At 46.9% G+C, this 17,520-nt stretch overlaps 5 protein-coding genes across 5 annotated transcripts; 2 read left to right on the plus strand and 3 right to left on the minus strand.

Moving 5' to 3' along the window:
• Positions 1–3,652: 3,652 nt before the first annotated feature.
• Positions 3,653–4,263, minus strand: N7489_004257 (GFA family protein; the record flags this gene model as incomplete). Its single annotated transcript, XM_056710009.1, has 2 exons — positions 3,653–4,075; positions 4,141–4,263. 2 exons carry the CDS (start codon positions 4,261–4,263, stop codon positions 3,653–3,655), a joined length of 546 nt encoding a protein of 181 aa, XP_056568430.1.
• Positions 4,264–6,404: 2,141 nt separating this feature from the next.
• N7489_004258 (uncharacterized protein) lies at positions 6,405–7,124 on the plus strand (the record flags this gene model as incomplete). The annotated part of the gene is made up of 1 exon (XM_056710010.1): positions 6,405–7,124. One exon carries the CDS (start codon positions 6,405–6,407, stop codon positions 7,122–7,124), a length of 720 nt encoding a protein of 239 aa, XP_056568431.1.
• Positions 7,125–9,672: 2,548 nt separating this feature from the next.
• On the plus strand, positions 9,673–10,248 carry N7489_004259 (uncharacterized protein; the record flags this gene model as incomplete). Its single annotated transcript, XM_056710011.1, has 1 exon — positions 9,673–10,248. The coding sequence occupies one exon, from the start codon at positions 9,673–9,675 to the stop codon at positions 10,246–10,248; it is 576 nt and encodes a 191-aa protein (XP_056568432.1).
• Positions 10,249–12,337: 2,089 nt separating this feature from the next.
• On the minus strand, positions 12,338–15,152 carry N7489_004260 (uncharacterized protein; the record flags this gene model as incomplete). Its single annotated transcript, XM_056710012.1, has 3 exons — positions 12,338–12,980; positions 13,050–13,163; positions 13,225–15,152. The coding sequence occupies 3 exons, from the start codon at positions 15,150–15,152 to the stop codon at positions 12,338–12,340; spliced, it is 2,685 nt and encodes an 894-aa protein (XP_056568433.1).
• A 761-nt stretch (positions 15,153–15,913) lies between these two features.
• N7489_004261 (uncharacterized protein) lies at positions 15,914–17,117 on the minus strand (the record flags this gene model as incomplete). The annotated part of the gene is made up of 4 exons (XM_056710013.1): positions 15,914–16,189; positions 16,242–16,439; positions 16,493–16,925; positions 16,987–17,117. The coding sequence occupies 4 exons, from the start codon at positions 17,115–17,117 to the stop codon at positions 15,914–15,916; spliced, it is 1,038 nt and encodes a 345-aa protein (XP_056568434.1).
• Between the last annotated feature and the right edge of the window lie 403 nt (positions 17,118–17,520).

The following is a 17,520-nucleotide window of genomic DNA, read 5'->3' on the forward strand; positions in this document are numbered from 1 at the left end:
GATTATATCGGGTCAAGCAAAAACTAGAAATATTAAAAGGACAAATACCAAATGGCAAGCCACCTGATACTCAAATCGTCCTGGTCACCTAGACTTCAAAGGTAGTTCTTGTTTTATGCCGACATTCAACAAGCCGGGCGATAATCCTCCGGAAAAGGCGATGACGAGGGGCTATTGTATAAGAGTGAGGAAGAGAGCAAGATTAGTGGGCTCGGACCGCGTCTTTTTCAGCCCAACAAGTACTAGCGACCATTCAGACCTAGTGCTTCTGCTCCATAGATGAAGATGAGCCGGGGGGGGGATGCTCGTGCCTTGAGAGAGACTTGATTTAGCTGACAGGCAATGCTTGACTAGAGTATTGGTCAGAGGATATAGGTGCTCAATAATCTAGGGGATGGAATACGCTCACATTATATTAATGGGCCAGAAAGGATCTTAAAAACCCTATGATATAGGGTTTATAATCGGGATCGAGCGGTCGTGTTTGCAATATAAATGGAAGCCTCGTGTCAGCGTTCTCTCAGACCGAGTGTTATTAAAAACACATGTAAGGTCTTTGATTCGTCAAACGACGAGCGGATGACCTGCAGAAGACGCTATGGACGGAACCAAGAGGGTCATTTGAGCGGGAACTAGGTGGTCGATCGACGAACGGCCCATGCGCGACTAATCCAGTAAAGATACCTAGAAACGCTCCAATCAGCACAATTCCTAAAACATACACAGTGCACACAGTGCTGTTTATGTCTAAAATATCGCCCAAATCGGAGTTAGTTTTCGCTCATATACTCGGGAACTGCAACGGCTGTACGAGGTAGAGCAAGATGTAGTATCGTCACACAATAACGCCCACCTCGACAGTCGGACTACAGCATGAAGCATATGGCAAATGTACAAGGTTCGAAATGGAAAAAGCCCAGATAATCATACATGTCCCAGGTCTCACAGCAGCGCGGTCTTGCAGAGCTGCCGTTTTCCACGCTCGGCGCCGGCTTTTCTTCCCCGTCGCACAGATGGCAGGATCTGTGCCAGGCCCACAGAGCACAGGGTGACCTTGTAGCTCCAAATAAGGAAAGACTGGATCTCCTTTCTCTCGTGGATGCTCACTACATACCTTACATGAGCCACCTGGGTCCTTTAGCTAGTGGGCCAAGTCGAGCTACCCCGGATGCAACATGCTTTCTTAACTACCACCTTAGAAAATGGACTGGTATTGACTTTATGGACCATCGACTCGCGCCGAGTGGCGTTTCAGTTCTTTGTTACGCAGATCTATTGGGTTATGTACTTTCTTAGACGCCGGCTGGGTATGCACAAATACACATGGACGTACATTGACATTATGTCCCTATCAATCTCATCAAAGGAAAATGGGCGGTAAGCAACGTACAATCGAAGACGACGAACGACGATCGCTATACCGCCACCTGGTCATATCCAAGCATTCTATGATTAATGTCCCCCCCCACTCCTATCCCTACATTCCTAAAGACATATCGGACACGTGCGGGGCCAGTTAATTGACGCAGATATGAGATGAGGAGAACATTACCCGTCGGCGCAACAAGGTACAAGGACTGTCAAAGTGGACATGTCCAATTGCATCTCCAGTCTATTTTGTTTTTGTGGGCTAAGTTTAGAATGTTTCTCTTTTGATGCAACATCAGAACCAATTTTGACGCCACTTTTGACGCCACTTTTGACGACGAAGGGGAAACATGGTCCTGATCGAGAGTTACAGCAGATCAAACTCCTGGAAAGTAGCTATACTACGCCTTTGAAGCCACGTGTTTGAATTATAGGGGCATCTCACATCGATGAGTTGGGGGTGCACCCATATCATGTCTCAACCCTATCCCATCATCCCTCCGACATGGGTAATTCTGGGAATTGCTGGTCATGATTTGCGCAGAAAGGACAGGCATATGTCGGTTCTAGTAGCAAATGTAAGCCGTAAATATGCTCACGCGTCACCAGCAACGCAAACACCAGGAGGCACTTTTCCCTCTTTCCTATTTGATATAATGAGCATGCTTGACGTTGACATGAGAGTTGCGTGTCGGGGGCCACGCGTTGTACAGGTCCATTCCCATTGGTAGTAGCCTAGCTTTAAATCAATCTAGAACAGCTCACGCGCTTTTTAGCAGAGTCCAGGAAAAAGCCTGCCTATTAGTCTAATACAGATCCTGTTCGATGTGCGGCTGTGAACATGACTGAAACAGACAACTGCATTTGTGCATGGAAGCACAGCACTGCTTCGTCCATACTATATATCATAGCGCGCAGATCTACAATATAGAGTGGGCCTGGTCCAAATCTGAAAATAAAGAAAGTTCTTCTAGTGGCGTTTGAATGTGGCAAATTAAGACTGGAGCTACTGCGCAAGTCCGAGAGGCTGCGCCCAATAATTTGGTGGGACTAAGTTCTGATTCACTACTATGTAAAGAAAATCAAAACTAACGGCGCTTCTAGCGATATTTGTCATGTGAGGGCTGGTTTCTGCTGCATGGCCGCAGTAAGCCCAGCAGCTGGCTTAGTTGCAGCCGTATGCCAGATACCCGGAGATTACACCTTTCTAGGGTATTGATAGTAAACTCACAAGGCCAGTCATGTGCATGCATTAGCTTGAATCAAATTTGTTATTGAGTTAGGCTGCAGTAACAGCAGCAGCCGGGAGTTCCCGCGGTAGAGAACTCGTGACCCAGTGATCGAGTAAGATCTGCAGGGTGTTAAATCCGCTAATCCTAGAAGAGGGGTGTTTGAAAGACGCATCCGGTGTGGTGCAGTAGTCTGTGCTGGGCATGCGGTGTTTAAGGGAGAAGTTATATGATTGGTTTGGTAAAAGTTTGTGTATATATTGTAGATGTTCTTTTCTGGAATCTACCGTACAACTACATTATGACTGCCTTTGCAATATACAATGTACAGTTTGTGCTGCGAGGAATATATCGAACATGGATCCCGTAAAGCGCCAAAAAGCATTATGTAGTATTCCAGGCTCAGTAACAGTGGTTCAATCAAGGCGTGATCAGAAATAACCCAGCAAAGACGGATCACTGGAGACAGGCAGGATGTCTAACCTCACGGTGCAAGAACGATGGGTCGAGAAATGGCATATTAATCCATAGTTCAAAACCTAGCTTCTGCAACTGGCCCATATCATTGTCACATTGCACCATCCATGGATGCACCTCGACGTCTCCATAGACCTTTCTCCATAGGTTATGAGCCCCGAAGCTTTATTCACCTTCCTGAAGGCGAGATGCCAGGTCAACAAGTCTCTTCAGCTACAGAGAGATTTTGAGAGATAAGTTAATAATTTAGCTGTCAATAATTTGGCAGTTTATACTGCTAGTCAATTCCTCGATACGGATGGCCATTATTTCAACACCATAGACTTTAAGCATACACTCAGCTCAAAACGGCAAATAATAGATAAATATGCTGCCTAACTTGTCCAATCACCACTCCACTTCTCCTCTTATATTCCAGTCACAGTATGGTGGTGACTACAAAGGCGGAAATGATTTCGATTTATGTGAATGCTGCCTAATTAAATACGGAAGTGAACTTCAAGAATCAAGCATAGTGGTGATACAGTTTCCAATAAATCACAAACAGAGCTGCTGAGTCCAACCCCCAACTATCTCATCTAAAGTCTTGGAGGACCAGTTGTCTTCGGAGTAGACATCGATCCCTCCACCTGCTTGACGCCACTCGCACCACACAGCCATTCCACACGGTCCTTGGCATACATCTCAATTCGAGGCTTCAATTTTGTTTCATGCAGATTGAAATCGTCCACTGTACCGGTACGCAGGATACTGTGTCCCGGGAAAGCTTCACTGATGCGGTACATGAGCGAGCCACACGTAGAACAGAAGCAGTTCGTCATAGCCTTGCCGGAGGCAATAGTTTTCGACTGTTTGAACGCTGTAAGGATTTCTTCGCCTCGTATGTGTTTGAGGTACGTGTCTGCGATAATGAAATTGGTGGCGAACATAGACGCGGTGATTTTGCGGCAGTCTGTACAATGACAAATGAACGTGTCGACTAGGCCTGGGCTTTGTGTCGGCTGAACATTTTCCGTGACATGCGCGGGATATTGTAGATTGTATTGGTATGTTTGGGAACACTTACAAATGCCAACTGCACCCCGCCACAGTAACATGTGGCTGTTGCCTGGTCTTCTTTTGTCCAGCCATCATCGGCGCACCCGGCAAGAGGTATGTAGGGTTTTATTTTATCAGCTGCAGCTGCCATGGCTGTTCCTCGTTATTGAATGAATGTGAAAGCAAATATTTCACGATATAGTCAAAACTAGTAAGAAAATATCTGAGCAAAGATGGATTAATATAATTTGACCTTCCACTACCTAGGTACATTTGCATCGGCTGAGTTGATTGGTAATCCGGCATCCCAACTGGTAGGTAAGCATATAAACAAGGGTTTAAACCTTCCTGTTGTGGCATATTGATTGTTGAATCTCGAAAACAGAGCGCTTTAGGCCGACGTTCGGCATCATGTGGAATAAATCGCCACGGCGGCGGATTGTAATACAACATAGACCATCAATTACCAAACTCGCTTCATTCTCTGTTAGGCCTTCGGTTCTGTTAATCTAACACCTATATCAGCACCTTCTTACGCCTTCCCACCTACTCAAGCTACGTAGGCCATAGCTTGGTCAATTGCATGTAATCCATTAACAATATCCCTAACGGACGGGCGCAATTCAAACAATATTGCATACTTCCCGAATTATTGATTGTCAAGGTCTTACTAAGGGGAAGGCAGAATCCAGGGGAGAGATTTTTCATTACTGATCGTGTCCATTCCAATATGCCTTTACTTTGCCTGGGGATTTGTGATTTTTGATGCTCTTCGCAGCACTTTCCACAGATGAATTGCAAATAGCCACAATTTGGAACTTTGGGCTCTGCAGATAGGGTAGATGAGCATTAGCTGCCCATGCACCATATGAAAGACCAATGATGCCAATGCGAATAGGGCCATGGGGATTGCTCAATAAAGAACAATCGATGGAAGAAGTATAGTTGCGGCGTAACCACTGAATGACCCATAGTTCTGTCTATTTGTATCTGGAAAGTTCTGATTATTTAATTAGTCGGTTCTTTACATCACCATGATCATCCAAAGAATGCCGAAGCTGATGATGGTTTGTCAACGGTCTCCCACTCCAGGGCTGGTCTCCCACCGGTATCCCACCACCAGCACTTTACTCGCCAGTGGACTTGCCGGTACCGACGTTGTACCTTGACTCACTAACTTACCGGCTTTCCTAGTGATTTATAAAGAATCCAGAGCTTAGTCAAAAGTGGAATAAGTCGACTTCGAATCATAAACATTATTCTCTACGGTGAAATTGTGCGGAGGAGGGAGGTATAGAGATGCTGGTAGGACAGCCGGGCCGGATCCGAACGACGACTCGGCAGTGGGATGTCGAATACGGTGAAGTGTAAATTATCTGTTTCATGGCAAAAACTAATCTCGACCGGGTGTTTTGACAGTGATCAAGGCGCATTGAAAGAAGCTAAGTTATCAGAAATGGTAAGATTGGAAGCCGAGAGCGGAGAACGCAATGTATATAGAGTACAGAAGAGAATTATCTTGTTTTAGCGGCGGATTGGCTTAAACTCGCTAGTTACGCTCCAACAAGCGGAACGAAGATAGTATTGTATCCGGCCACCGATGAGGGATTGTATTATCGTTTCATTCTTTTCTGCTTAGTGGAGTGAGTAGGCTGCGCTTTGAGATATAAACCAGTTTCGATTTATCTGCATCTCGTATTTCTCGTGAACATTTGCTCCGGTCATTCATATTGATTGACGAATGTCACATGACGGTGTTTGTCCAGTGTAGATAGTTCGCACGCGATCTCTCTCTCTCTCTCTATCTCTCTCCGTTCTCCCCCAGTCCATTCCAGCACTTTAGCCAGTGATCTACTACTTCAGTGATTCTTACTTGAATAAGTAGATTTAGCCTGCCATCAACATTACCAACCTTGTCTAGTGTGTCTCGGAGCCGGATTTATATCCTTAGTCTTCCATTACTCCGCTATCGAGTCTCGGTGAATGATAGCTCTACGTCTGGGCAGGTTCCACGGGTGCCCATTAGGCCATTTACTAAATGGCTCATACCATTCCTCCTTTGTTTCCAATTTCCAACTTCCAATCTAAACCATCCACCTATTAATATTTTGTCTTTCACTGTCCTCTTTAATGAGATACCCTATTCTCACACGTCCATTTGGACGCCAGTTTCCTTTTCATCAATCGTCCACCAATCCCTCTTGTCCATTCTTTGCTCCCTTGGGAAAATATGCGCTCTTTCAACTACCCCTATCTCGGTCCTTCACATCGGGGGCCATCAAAACTCAAGCCATGCTCGACGCAATGAGTCCCGCAACACGTCTACTTGACGAATACCTCAAGGAAGGGGGGTACCAAAAATGGGGCTGGGTGATCTATCGCTCCACGTATCAAAACGACGAAGACTGGAACTGCTTCAAGGGGGTGATTACGGAGGCAATGCGCAAATCCATCGAGTACCACAAAACTCCAGATCTCGATCACTCTCTGAATCAAAGTCTGAGTTTGACATTCCTTGAGGACCGGCCCAACTTCGAGAATGCATCAAAGGATCAGCTTCGCGCGCACTTTCAGGAGTGGGCTCAGCGTGCGTACTATGCTGAAAACCCGCGACCGTTTGAAGAATTCAACCCCGACCTAGCGACCGCACCCAGATACCGGTACTTTATCCAGATTGACGAAAAGTCTCTGCAAAGCCTTCTTCATGACACCGAAAGTGGTCCTCGGTTGAGGGGTCTACAAAGTAATGGCTATGTGAATTTTGTGGATGGTTGGTGGAAATCATTGAGGGAGCAGTATGCAACGAGCCAAGATCCAGACCTTAAAGAAGAGATTGATGAGCAACTAGCGCACGGTTATCAGTCAATCGAGGGTTGCGTGGAGGAAAATACCGGCTGGACGATGCTACACAGACTTGATATGAGTGTCAGTTTCTACCACTACACAAGTGGGTTTGTAGAGGACGTGTGGCCTCTCTATTACCAGCGTCCGCCTGGCATTGCTCTCTGGTAAATGTACATACATACAGCTCCATCACCCTCAGTTTCATCCTCGAATGCATATTGTATGTCCGGGATCTTGTTTTCAATCTCCAACAGCTCCTTCAATATACTGTCACGGTACAGGCCATTCGAATCCTCGAATTCTGAGCGGATCCGCCGGATTGTGTCCGTAGCCCATGTACGCGCAAATGAAGACACGGACGAGAAGTAGTGTGGATCTGTGTAATTTGATCAGAAATGCTGTCTTGGGCGTGATGTGTGGCTCAGGTAATCTGAGATGACTTACTGAATTCATCCCAATGTGTCATGTTTATGTTCCTAGGATTTTATGTATATATTGAAAGAACATCTCGCTGTACCCGACATGGAAAACGATACCGGCCGCTACTGGTGTCAGGGATATACAACATACATGAAGTATACAGATGTTTGGAGAAATGATCTGCGGGACCCACATGGTGTATATAGGTTCCCTTGAATGCGAGAAAGCTACCTTTCTTTTGCTTCCTCGTGCTACGTCTTGTATCTATTGTATCTAGAGTCGACTATAGGTAGCTTTTCTTAATATTGATTATCCATCTACGGAATTCAGTCCTCATCTACGTATACAGCTAGTCAGAGCGCTCAGGTCATGCTCAGTGAGTAAGATCAGGCTGCTCAGTGAGCAAATCAGAGCGCTCAGGTCACGCTTAGTGAGCGACCTCGGGAGTCATCTATCTTACATAATAGTCACGTGATACCCAGTAAGCGACCTCCCGAGGTCCCGAGCCCTGGAGGTCGGGAGCCTGGTGATTATGTAATACTTAGGGGCGTCCACTACCTAGGTACCTACCTGGTACTCACCTGGCTAGTTTTATTCAGTGAGCAAAAAGCGTCAAGGCCTGAGCACTAAAACAGAAAGAGCACGCCAAGAAGTGGCAGAGAGGGAGTTCGCGGCGCGCTAGAAGCATTGTGGGCCGCACCAAACGTATGCTAGCGGGGACAGAGCCTGCTTTCCAAGCGTCTCCAAGTGCCCAGCCCTTTAAAGGAGATTCTAGACTTCGATTTTTGGGCTCGGTGGCTGCAATAGCTTCAATGATGGAATTCGAGTGGGGTCTGCAGCAGATCCCTTTGTTTTTCCCTTACTTGTTTCGCCAACGGGGTTGCATTATTACGAGTTTATTGTATATTGTACACTTCTATTGTTTTGTTCATTGTTTCGACTGTTTCGATCAGGTTCTACGAGTTGTGCTTGGCTTCCCATTTTATCCAAGGCGGGGCCGTAGTGAAATAGGAAGTATCGGCAGGATAATTTTCCATGGCTTTCTAAGGATAAACTGGGCGGAGTAAATAAATTCCATCTTCGGGCGCCACCCTTTTTTTTATGGCTTATTTGGTGTCCACGAAAGGAGCTGTAGGTTTACGGGGGGTCTGGAGCATCTCCGTTATACGGAGTACTGAGGACGGATATTACAACCAGACGATTAGGGACGAAAGCCGTCTTCGGATTCCCAAAGATCGTCAGGAGGGGCGTATTCCTGGGTTGTGGGACGCTTAACATGTGGAATGCTTGGGGACTTGTCGGTGTACGGATGTTCTTTGTCCAGCACATTATTATGCTCACGGGACAAGCAGATCGTGGTCGGGCCACATACAACATACGTGTTAGAATATAATGCAGTGGAATCTCTGTTCTCTTTTGGCTACGGAAGCAATGCAGTGTTTTAGCTAGAGGGTTCCAAGGTTCCCCGGGAGTCAGGGCTTGCCGAGTCAACCTAACAATGCGATGGTGTTCCAAGGTTACCAAAGGGAAATGGTTTTTATGTAGTAGAGATTTCATTTAATTTGATTTCGAAAAGAGAAACAAAAGATGAATTAATATGTTAATGTGTTAAATATGTCAAGATGAAAACGGGGTGAAGGATGAGGGGGTTCGGATTTCCTAGGAAAGTAATCCGTGGGGATCGTGAGTTTCCCCGTGCAACGTTTTCTATTTTCTTCTTTGATTTCCCTTTTTTTCTTCTTTTTTTTCTGGGATTAGGGCGAATAAGCAAGATAAGCTCCGCAGAAGAGTCTCCACCGAAAAATTTTCGAAGCATCAAATGATCAAAGAAAACTGGGGCTATCCACTTGGAGGGTCCGAATAGCCGCTACGTACACCGGTGATCCCATTTTTTAATTGATATTTTCTAAACCAATTTGGACTGAGAAAATGAAGAATAAAATTAATGAATATGGAGTAGTTAAGTTTCCTGGGGTAGAAGAGTTTAAAAAAGGAATAGACAAGTCATAAAACAGAATGGAAAGAAGAGAAAAAGTCAGAGAGAGAGACCCGACCCATCAGAGCCTGGAACCGGTTTGATCTGGTGACACGGCCTGGGCGCTTGGACCAATTCCCTATTCCCCCATTTTATTCTTTTCTTCTTTTCGAGGGTATAAGACTCTCCATTCCCTTTCCCTGGCTCTTTTCCTTTTGGAACTCTACTATTCCACTCTCTCCAAAATTATCTCCTAAATCTGATCGCTGATCGCTGTTCTCTGCTCCTATTATAAAAAGACAGTCTATGATCATTTAAAACATGAACACCGGCACTACTCAAAGAGCCCCCAAGACCCCAAAACCAACCGCCTCCGTGCCAATTGTGCAAAATAAACGCTGGCCCCCAATGGCAAACCGAAATGCCCTCCCTTACAAGCTCACCCACCTGTCAAAAGAGAAACTCGCCCGTGAAGCCACTGCACCAGACCCGGACCTTCGCCGCTGCGTGGCTCACTTCCGCCTGCACTGTGGATCTGTCTCTTGGACCGAGAATGACATGAAGTCTCGCATCAGCTCATTCGACTTCGAAGATACCGATGAGGAAGACGATGTGGATGAGATCAACACAGAGCTGCCTGTCCTGAAGAACAGAGCCTCGACCAACGAGACTCCAGTCGAGGTCACCCAACAATTATCACAAAAATCAGAGCCTGTCGCTGTTGCGGCAACTCCCACACCACCAGCACCACCAGCATCACCTGAATCAACATCATCAACCTCGTCTGAAAATTCCTCCGAGCATGGTTTTTTGGAAAAGGGTCGCAATTGTCTCGAGGCGACCTCTAAACACCTCTGGACAGGGGGATCTTGCATCGTATCCCCAATCGCGGGTTGACCTCGCCTCTTCCTTATAATTTTCCTCTCCCTCTCCTCTACTCTCGACTGCCCGAATATTTCCTGATCCTTTGCCACCGACACGATATTACGATTTGATGACCATGATGAATACACCAAAATGAACCCATGTATATAACTTTACTTTACTTCCGACATACTATAATTACCAAAGAACCAATTTTTTTTTTGCTGGACAATCTGCTTTCCCGATCACACCATAAACATTCGAAAATAGCCTATTCAAGCCTGGGTCTTTCCGCTTTGAAATCTTTCCCCAAACTCCCCACACTCTATTCTTGGATGCGCCCAAGCCGGAAGGTCAAGCGATGTGACTCACCAGCCGCGTAACCCCAAGTCACATGACACATAGCCGAGAAAGGAAATATGAGAAGATGAGCTGATCTTCCAAATCTATTAATGTCATGGAGAACTAACGCAGGCCCCAAACCCGAGGAATTGGGGATGTGGAACCATGATCCTCGTGGAATCCAAAGGAAACCAGCAGAGTATCCGAGTATCCTGAATTCTGTGTGGTGGAAACTTGGACAAGTGGCGAATTACCCGATCGGGACAGGTTTCATCATAGATGTACTCATGTACTCATGTCATATCACATTTCACATAACGTACTTTTTAACAAGTGACATTCTGGCATTCTGACACTCTGACATTCTGACACTCCCATTATCCATGCCATTGGTACGGAGTACATGCACCTACTTTTCGGACCCACCAATGCTTTGATCTGTATCAAACTATCAACATGCATCTGACGTTGCTATGATAACCGAAGCTCGTGTCTATCAACTTTGAATCAAATTAAGTTGCGAAAAACATGAAAACAAAAACTGAAAACGCCGGAAAGCCACAGAGCACAACGCATTCAGCCACATAAAACCTACACACGTATAAAACAGTACTCGAGGACGTCACTGGAACTTTAGCCACTGCTCGGCCAAGAGAACCCTCCCATCGCCACAGTACGGAGTACATCTCCAGGCCTGTAAAATATCGTGCTTGCCCGTTCGCCTCGCGGATCTGCCCGATTTGATGGATCTCGGCCAGAGGACATGCAATCTGACATCTACAACATCGCCACAGACGTCTCCAGGTCTGTAAAGTTATCATGTACACCCGTTTGCCTCGCGGATCTGCCCGATTGGCTGGTATCTCATCCAAAGATCTTCCCTATAGCAAGTATTCCCTCGGTGAACGTTCGGCTGCGAGGAACTGCTCGACTACGATCACGACGTCAATGCCTGGCATTTCTCGGTTATGTCATAGATGACGCTGGTTTGCTTTGTTGCCTTCGAACTTTTGGAGATCGGTTTGGCGAAAAGGTAAGACGAGGGTCTAGTAGGGTCGATGCAAAAGTACTGTTGAGGGTTGGCCTTGGGTTGATTAGCTTGATAAATGCGACGGGAGGCGTAATGCTTGAATACTATATGTTTGTTGTTACTTGGATAGCAATAACAATCCGAGGTTGGATCTTCATGTGATGATCACTTATGTTTTGGCCTTGCCTGATACTCGTCCTTCTATCTTATCCTCTTCTTACCATAAGATAAGGCCAGATAGAATCAAATTGCCACCTTTGTCTTCCCCTAGTCTAAAACACCAGCTAGCATAGTCAGAACCTGCGCTTTCCTTGCAGCTCGATGCACGCCCTCAGTGACGATATCCTCCATTTCAGCGGCGACTCCCAGGTGGTTGATTTGGGATGGTGTTGAGGAATAATTTATCAATTAAATGTGACCTATGCTTGTTGAAGGGGACATTACTTTGGGGAGCCGGATGCTTCTAGCGAAATAGGATGTAGGTGGACCAAATAAGTGACTAGTTACGCAAGGATATACACCTCAATCGGTCAAAGCGCATTAGCATCATCTTGCGATACACCGCGAAGGCATAGTCGTCCCAATAGGTCAAGCGACTCCAATAGGTCAAGTGATCCTGCACAAACCCTGCAGTTAAACAATTCATTGGTCCATCTTGAATAATATAATTCCCCATTCCATTCGGCTGCATCGCACACGAGTACTAAATGATCCAATAGCATCTGCATCTGGCCCCGGGTTTACAGCAAATCACACTTTAGAAACAACAAGATTCGCTTCCTCAGAGGCGAACTTGACATTCCAGCCTCCTCGCACACGTTCCAATTGATCTCCAGCCACAGCATACTCATCCTCCGTACCCGGAGTCTCGACCCAAACAACAGCAGAAGAGACATCCGATGACCCAGGAAGGAGACGCAGTTGAAGGGACGTTGGCTGAGAAATATCAAACGAGACCTCTTCTATCAATCCAGCGCTGATGATGACGTATACCCCCATTTGTGCAACATACACCCGACGACGCACAGCATCTCGTGGCTGCACAGTGACTGTGTCTCCATTGGTGTCGATATTCCCGCCGTATGCGATGAGCCCGACATCCGGATCATCGACGACATACACAGCGGATCCAAGCATCATACCTAGGAAGTTTGGACCGTAATCGCCTGAATAATCGTCGCCTTGCAGGGTATCAGGGAAGGAGTGGAAAGCATTGTACATCGAGCCATCTTGTCGGATATTGGATAGTGGTCCTGTTATTCCGCCGTAGCCAACTCGGAGGAGATATGTGTCGGTCGGATTCTGGCGGAAGTGTGATAGCAATGGTAGTGCATTGAGGCTCGATCCGTAGTGATGGATCATGCGTTCGATGCGCTGTAGCTTGCCGCCATAGCTTAATGAGAGGTCAGTAACGGAAGCAAGTCAAGAGAGGTCAACTGTAAAAGACTGGACTGGCTCCTACATGAAGTCCCAATATCGCCGGGCATTCCCATTCCATCCCCAATGTGGCACTGTGGGCATATACCCCAGGATGCTGTTGATGGTCTTCGTTGCTGTGTTGGTTAACTTGAAATAGCTAAATGGAACGTTAATAAATCAAGTGTTGCTGCCAAAAGGTCCCGAATGAGCAAACTCACTTGCTCCAGTAGTAGATTCCCTCTTGGCCAGTCGAGTCCCAGGCCATCTCACTGCCAAAAGGAACATCCTCCGTATCCCATGCCTCAGCGCGAAGCTTCATAGCAGCCTCCACAGCGTCGGCCTCGGCTGTCCATTCCTCACGCTTCAAATCCGATAGAAGCTCGCCAACGACAGTCTCGCCCATGAGTCCGAGACGCGAATATCCCACGAGCCCATTCCCGGCTGAATCCGTGGCGAAACAGGTCACTGTGGTATTGTATGCTTGACTGAGATACCACTGCCACGTGTGTGTTTTTAGAAGCGACCCGTTATCTCGACCTGCCCGGTACAGCGCCCAGTATGCCCCGATCACATGGATATAGTTGTAGGCACGGTCCGTAGCATATGAGGCATCCTTATTCCACGACCACCAATTACCCCAATCAATAGAGCGATCGTATGTGTATTCAGGGAGTTGAGCAGGCTCGTAAAAGAAGATACTCTTGCGGACGGTGAAGTCTGGGTTTTGGATAGTCTTCGACAGAACATCAGAAGCAAATTGTTCGAGTTTCGATACTTCTGTCGCGTCGGCTAGACCAGACTGTTTCATTGCGCTGGCTAAGTAGCTCACGCCGCCTTCGTCGCTTAGCCCGGATATCCAGACTCGGGGATCTTGGAGGACTTGCGCTTGGGTTGAGTGGTCCCATGTAATCACTGACGGAGCTCGGTGGAAGGGATCATCTGTGTCATTAAACCACATCGACGTGGTACTGAACTCGCCCAATTTGCCGATTGTTGCTGGTGCCGAGTCCGTAATGAAGTAGTGTACCGTTTGGACTTTGCCGTCTTCGTATGTGATGGTTACTCTAGTTCGACCCCAGACCGAGCCAGTCGGGGTGAGCGACAGAATGCCATTCGCACCTTGGGTTATCTTAAAAGAGTTGTTCTCGGATACGACCTCGGAGATTCGAGAGTGGAAGACGTAAAGACGAGCTGTGAGATCGACTGGTACCACGTATCCCGGTATGCCCAGCGTAGCAGGCGTGTTGGTGGCTTTGACTGCATCGTGTATACCACGCACACCATCCTTGACAACAGTGAAGCGCAATCCGTAGGTCACTGATTCGCCGGGGTTCACAAGGCGAGAGCTAGGCTCGTTCCATGGGGTGACACCAGACCACTCATTCTCAGCGTAGGCTTTGGTGTGAGTCTGCCATTCGTAGAACCCCTCAAATGTCTGACTGCCATATAAGAGAGGTTCGGTACTCGGCTCGTCTAAGTTTCGCCATGCTTCTAGTGGAGTGCTTGTGTTGAACAATGGGGTAACGATTAACGATGCCCCGGTTCCAGACGTGGGGTTCACCTGAAGGTACCCAGCATCCATTCCGATGTATGGATCTGTGAGCGAGCACTTGGCCACCATATCTTCCGCTGTGCGGTTGGAGAAGATACTGTTGAATTCGGTTGGGAAGCCTAGACTGCCAATTTCCAGTGTCTGCTTTCCCTTGTTGGTCAGAGTAAAGGTCAAGCCGAGATCGCCGTCCACATCAATCCATTCTCGAAGGATATGGATAGGAGAGGTCGGTAGGGTTCGTGTCATCTCAGCGGCAGCAAGAGCATCGGTCTCGACACTTTTCAACGATTTCCTTGCTTTTGATGAATCGCCTGCAATACACTCTGTTGAGCCCGATAGTCGATAACGATATGCAATGTCCCCATTATGGTATTGGCCATTTGCCGCTCTGTATGTAATATCGTCGAAAGGCAAGAAGTCAAATGCCTCTCCAGCTGGTTTGAGGGAGGCAAGGACTTGGGAATCTTTGACTAATTTGATATCAAAGTTGGCTGTAGATAAAGAAGTATAGCCATTCCTTAAACCAAGTGCATCGTCGTATGCTTGCACAGCCAGGGCAAGAGAGAAAAAGAAGAATCTCGAATCAAGCTTCATTATATGAACTGTACCGTGGCCGGCTATTATTCACGACCATTGCCTTGGCAGGTTAGAATAAAGACCTAGAGAATATTGTAAAATAGCACAGCTGGTACTGCAGCTAAATGTCGAGTCTCTAGAAAGGAGGCAACCTGAGACATCGGAGCTATTAACCGGCGATCACCCCACACTTGCTCCGTAGCGTTGCATCCTGGATTCATCTAGGAATATCTATTTTACGCCAATGAAGAGTTGGTTTGTTCTTAAAACGAATGTCTCTGTAGTCCCAATCCCCGCAATACGTATAACCGCCCATGCACTCTATCATGATGAACGCGATATACGGTAAACCATAACCATTGATCTCTCGTGCATGACACCGATGACAGCTGTGGAAGTGTGAGCGGAAGCTTGATGTCGCCTTTGGAGCATACTTGCGCCACAGCTCTTTTCTTGGGGGTTGCTGTGGTGCGAGTGGTGGTCGTTGCCCAGGCTGATTAGGTATACCTTTGGAATAAGTGGACATCTTGATCCGTATGTCGATTACAAAATGCGAAGGAATCCTTTTCGCTGGAGAACATCATGAGACGAGTGGGAGAGTGGGAGACGTGTTCGGCAAACCTTCAGTTCGCCGGTCCGCCCAATCAGTAAACATTGGGACCATTCAGTACAAGATATAGATTTAGGCGAGTCACCAATGTCATTGAAGTCTATATGTACATAGAATAGTTAGAATACACCAAGTAAAGAAAAGGGCAGTAAGTCATGAAGTCAGTATACTAGTTCAACAAGAACCGCGTAGGTGTCTCCTGGGATTCGAGCTCCAACGAGACCGTTTTCCCCTTTTTAGGAGGGTGGACGTGATTCTTCAATCCTTTATTGAAATTAAGGATACACATCACGGAGTTGATGATCGTGAGAACCATCAGCAGCAACGAGACACCTGCGAATAACGTCAGGGACGTCCGGAAAGAGCTGAAATCAGTGTGATCGCCGGGGCTGTACATCCGAAGGAGGATGAGAACAAGGAATCCAACTATAAGAAGCATCAGGAACTGAATGACTGGTTAGTCTAGAGTTCGGATATTGCTTCGCGAGGATCCTCACCATCATGAACATGAGAGATTTCCTTTTCTCGCGCTTGCAAAATTGAGCTGATAGGACCAAGGTCGCTATCGTGATTGGGACCACAGAGGCATTGACGACAAAATCCATGTCTTCAGGGGCTTGAAAGATAACAAGGAGGATTTGGAGTTGAGTTCCAAATACGAAGAAGAAATCGAATTTTAGGAGAGCGATATACACCTAGGGATACGGTCAGTCGCCAAACAAAGGACATCATCAGTGTTGCAACAAACCTGATACGTAAAATATCGACGCTTCATCTGCAAGTCCGCGCTGACGTTCTTGTATATAGACCACGAAAACTCCGCGCGCAACTTCCACGTGAAAAAGCTCATGCACACAGTCCCGACACCCAAAATCACCGGGACGATAATGATCTCGATATGATACACGTCCTTCAAACGGTCGCCAAAGTCCTTGTTGGTCGAGCTAGAGATAGTATCCTTGATCTCATTCATCTGGAGAAGGCCATATGTGAACAGGCCCTGGTTACAGATGCAGAGACCGACCAGCTGGATTGTGTTCTTCCGGCGGAGCGCATCATATGACAGTGCCAATTCGTATAGAAGAGCGAAAATGTAGAGGCCTAGAAAAGACTGAAGGCGCATTGTTCCGTTTGATTCACTGTCGCTGTCGAGGTCGTCCCACAGGCTCATGAGAATCCAGCTAATTTCCCCATAAGCTCCAAGTCCGAGAAAGGCACTGATATTCGAGGTCGGGCCCCTACCTTTCAATTGCGACTGTGAGGACCGTCTCGATGACCACCGTTGCTGCAAACAATCGCGTCCATAGTGTGTTGGGGACGTATAGTAGAGGTCGGCTGTGGTTGGGGGCCTTGTTGTGTTCGTGTTCGTTCATGACCGGACTGACTGGCACGGAATACGTGTAGATGTCTGATTCCTTGGACTTTTAAGCATCGTCGGATTGTTGGAAGGTGATTTAGATAGGTTTATCACGTCGGAAAGGAAAATGTGGAGGTAAAGGAAGTGAACTATTTGATAACTATTTTCCCTCAGGAGTTTTCGTATATTCAAGACATCCTACGGAGTAGACCGAATACGACTGCCTTGACAGTGGGGCGACCACGTAAGGCCTTTTAGATCAAGCCAAGATCGATCTAGTGGCCGGGCTAGTTGCAATTGACTTCCACTAGGCTAAAAAAAAGCAGATAGGTGACTTGTATCTTGCGTGTGTGAGTGTCTACTTGACAATAGTTGGCCGTTTGAATGACCTCAGGTGGTGTTGGTTGCCTTTGGTAAAC

The sequence above is a fragment of the Penicillium chrysogenum genome (assembly GCF_028827035.1).
Source record: "Penicillium chrysogenum strain IBT 35668 chromosome Unknown utg000002l_segment0_segment0, whole genome shotgun sequence".
NCBI lineage: Eukaryota > Fungi > Ascomycota > Eurotiomycetes > Eurotiales > Aspergillaceae > Penicillium > Penicillium chrysogenum.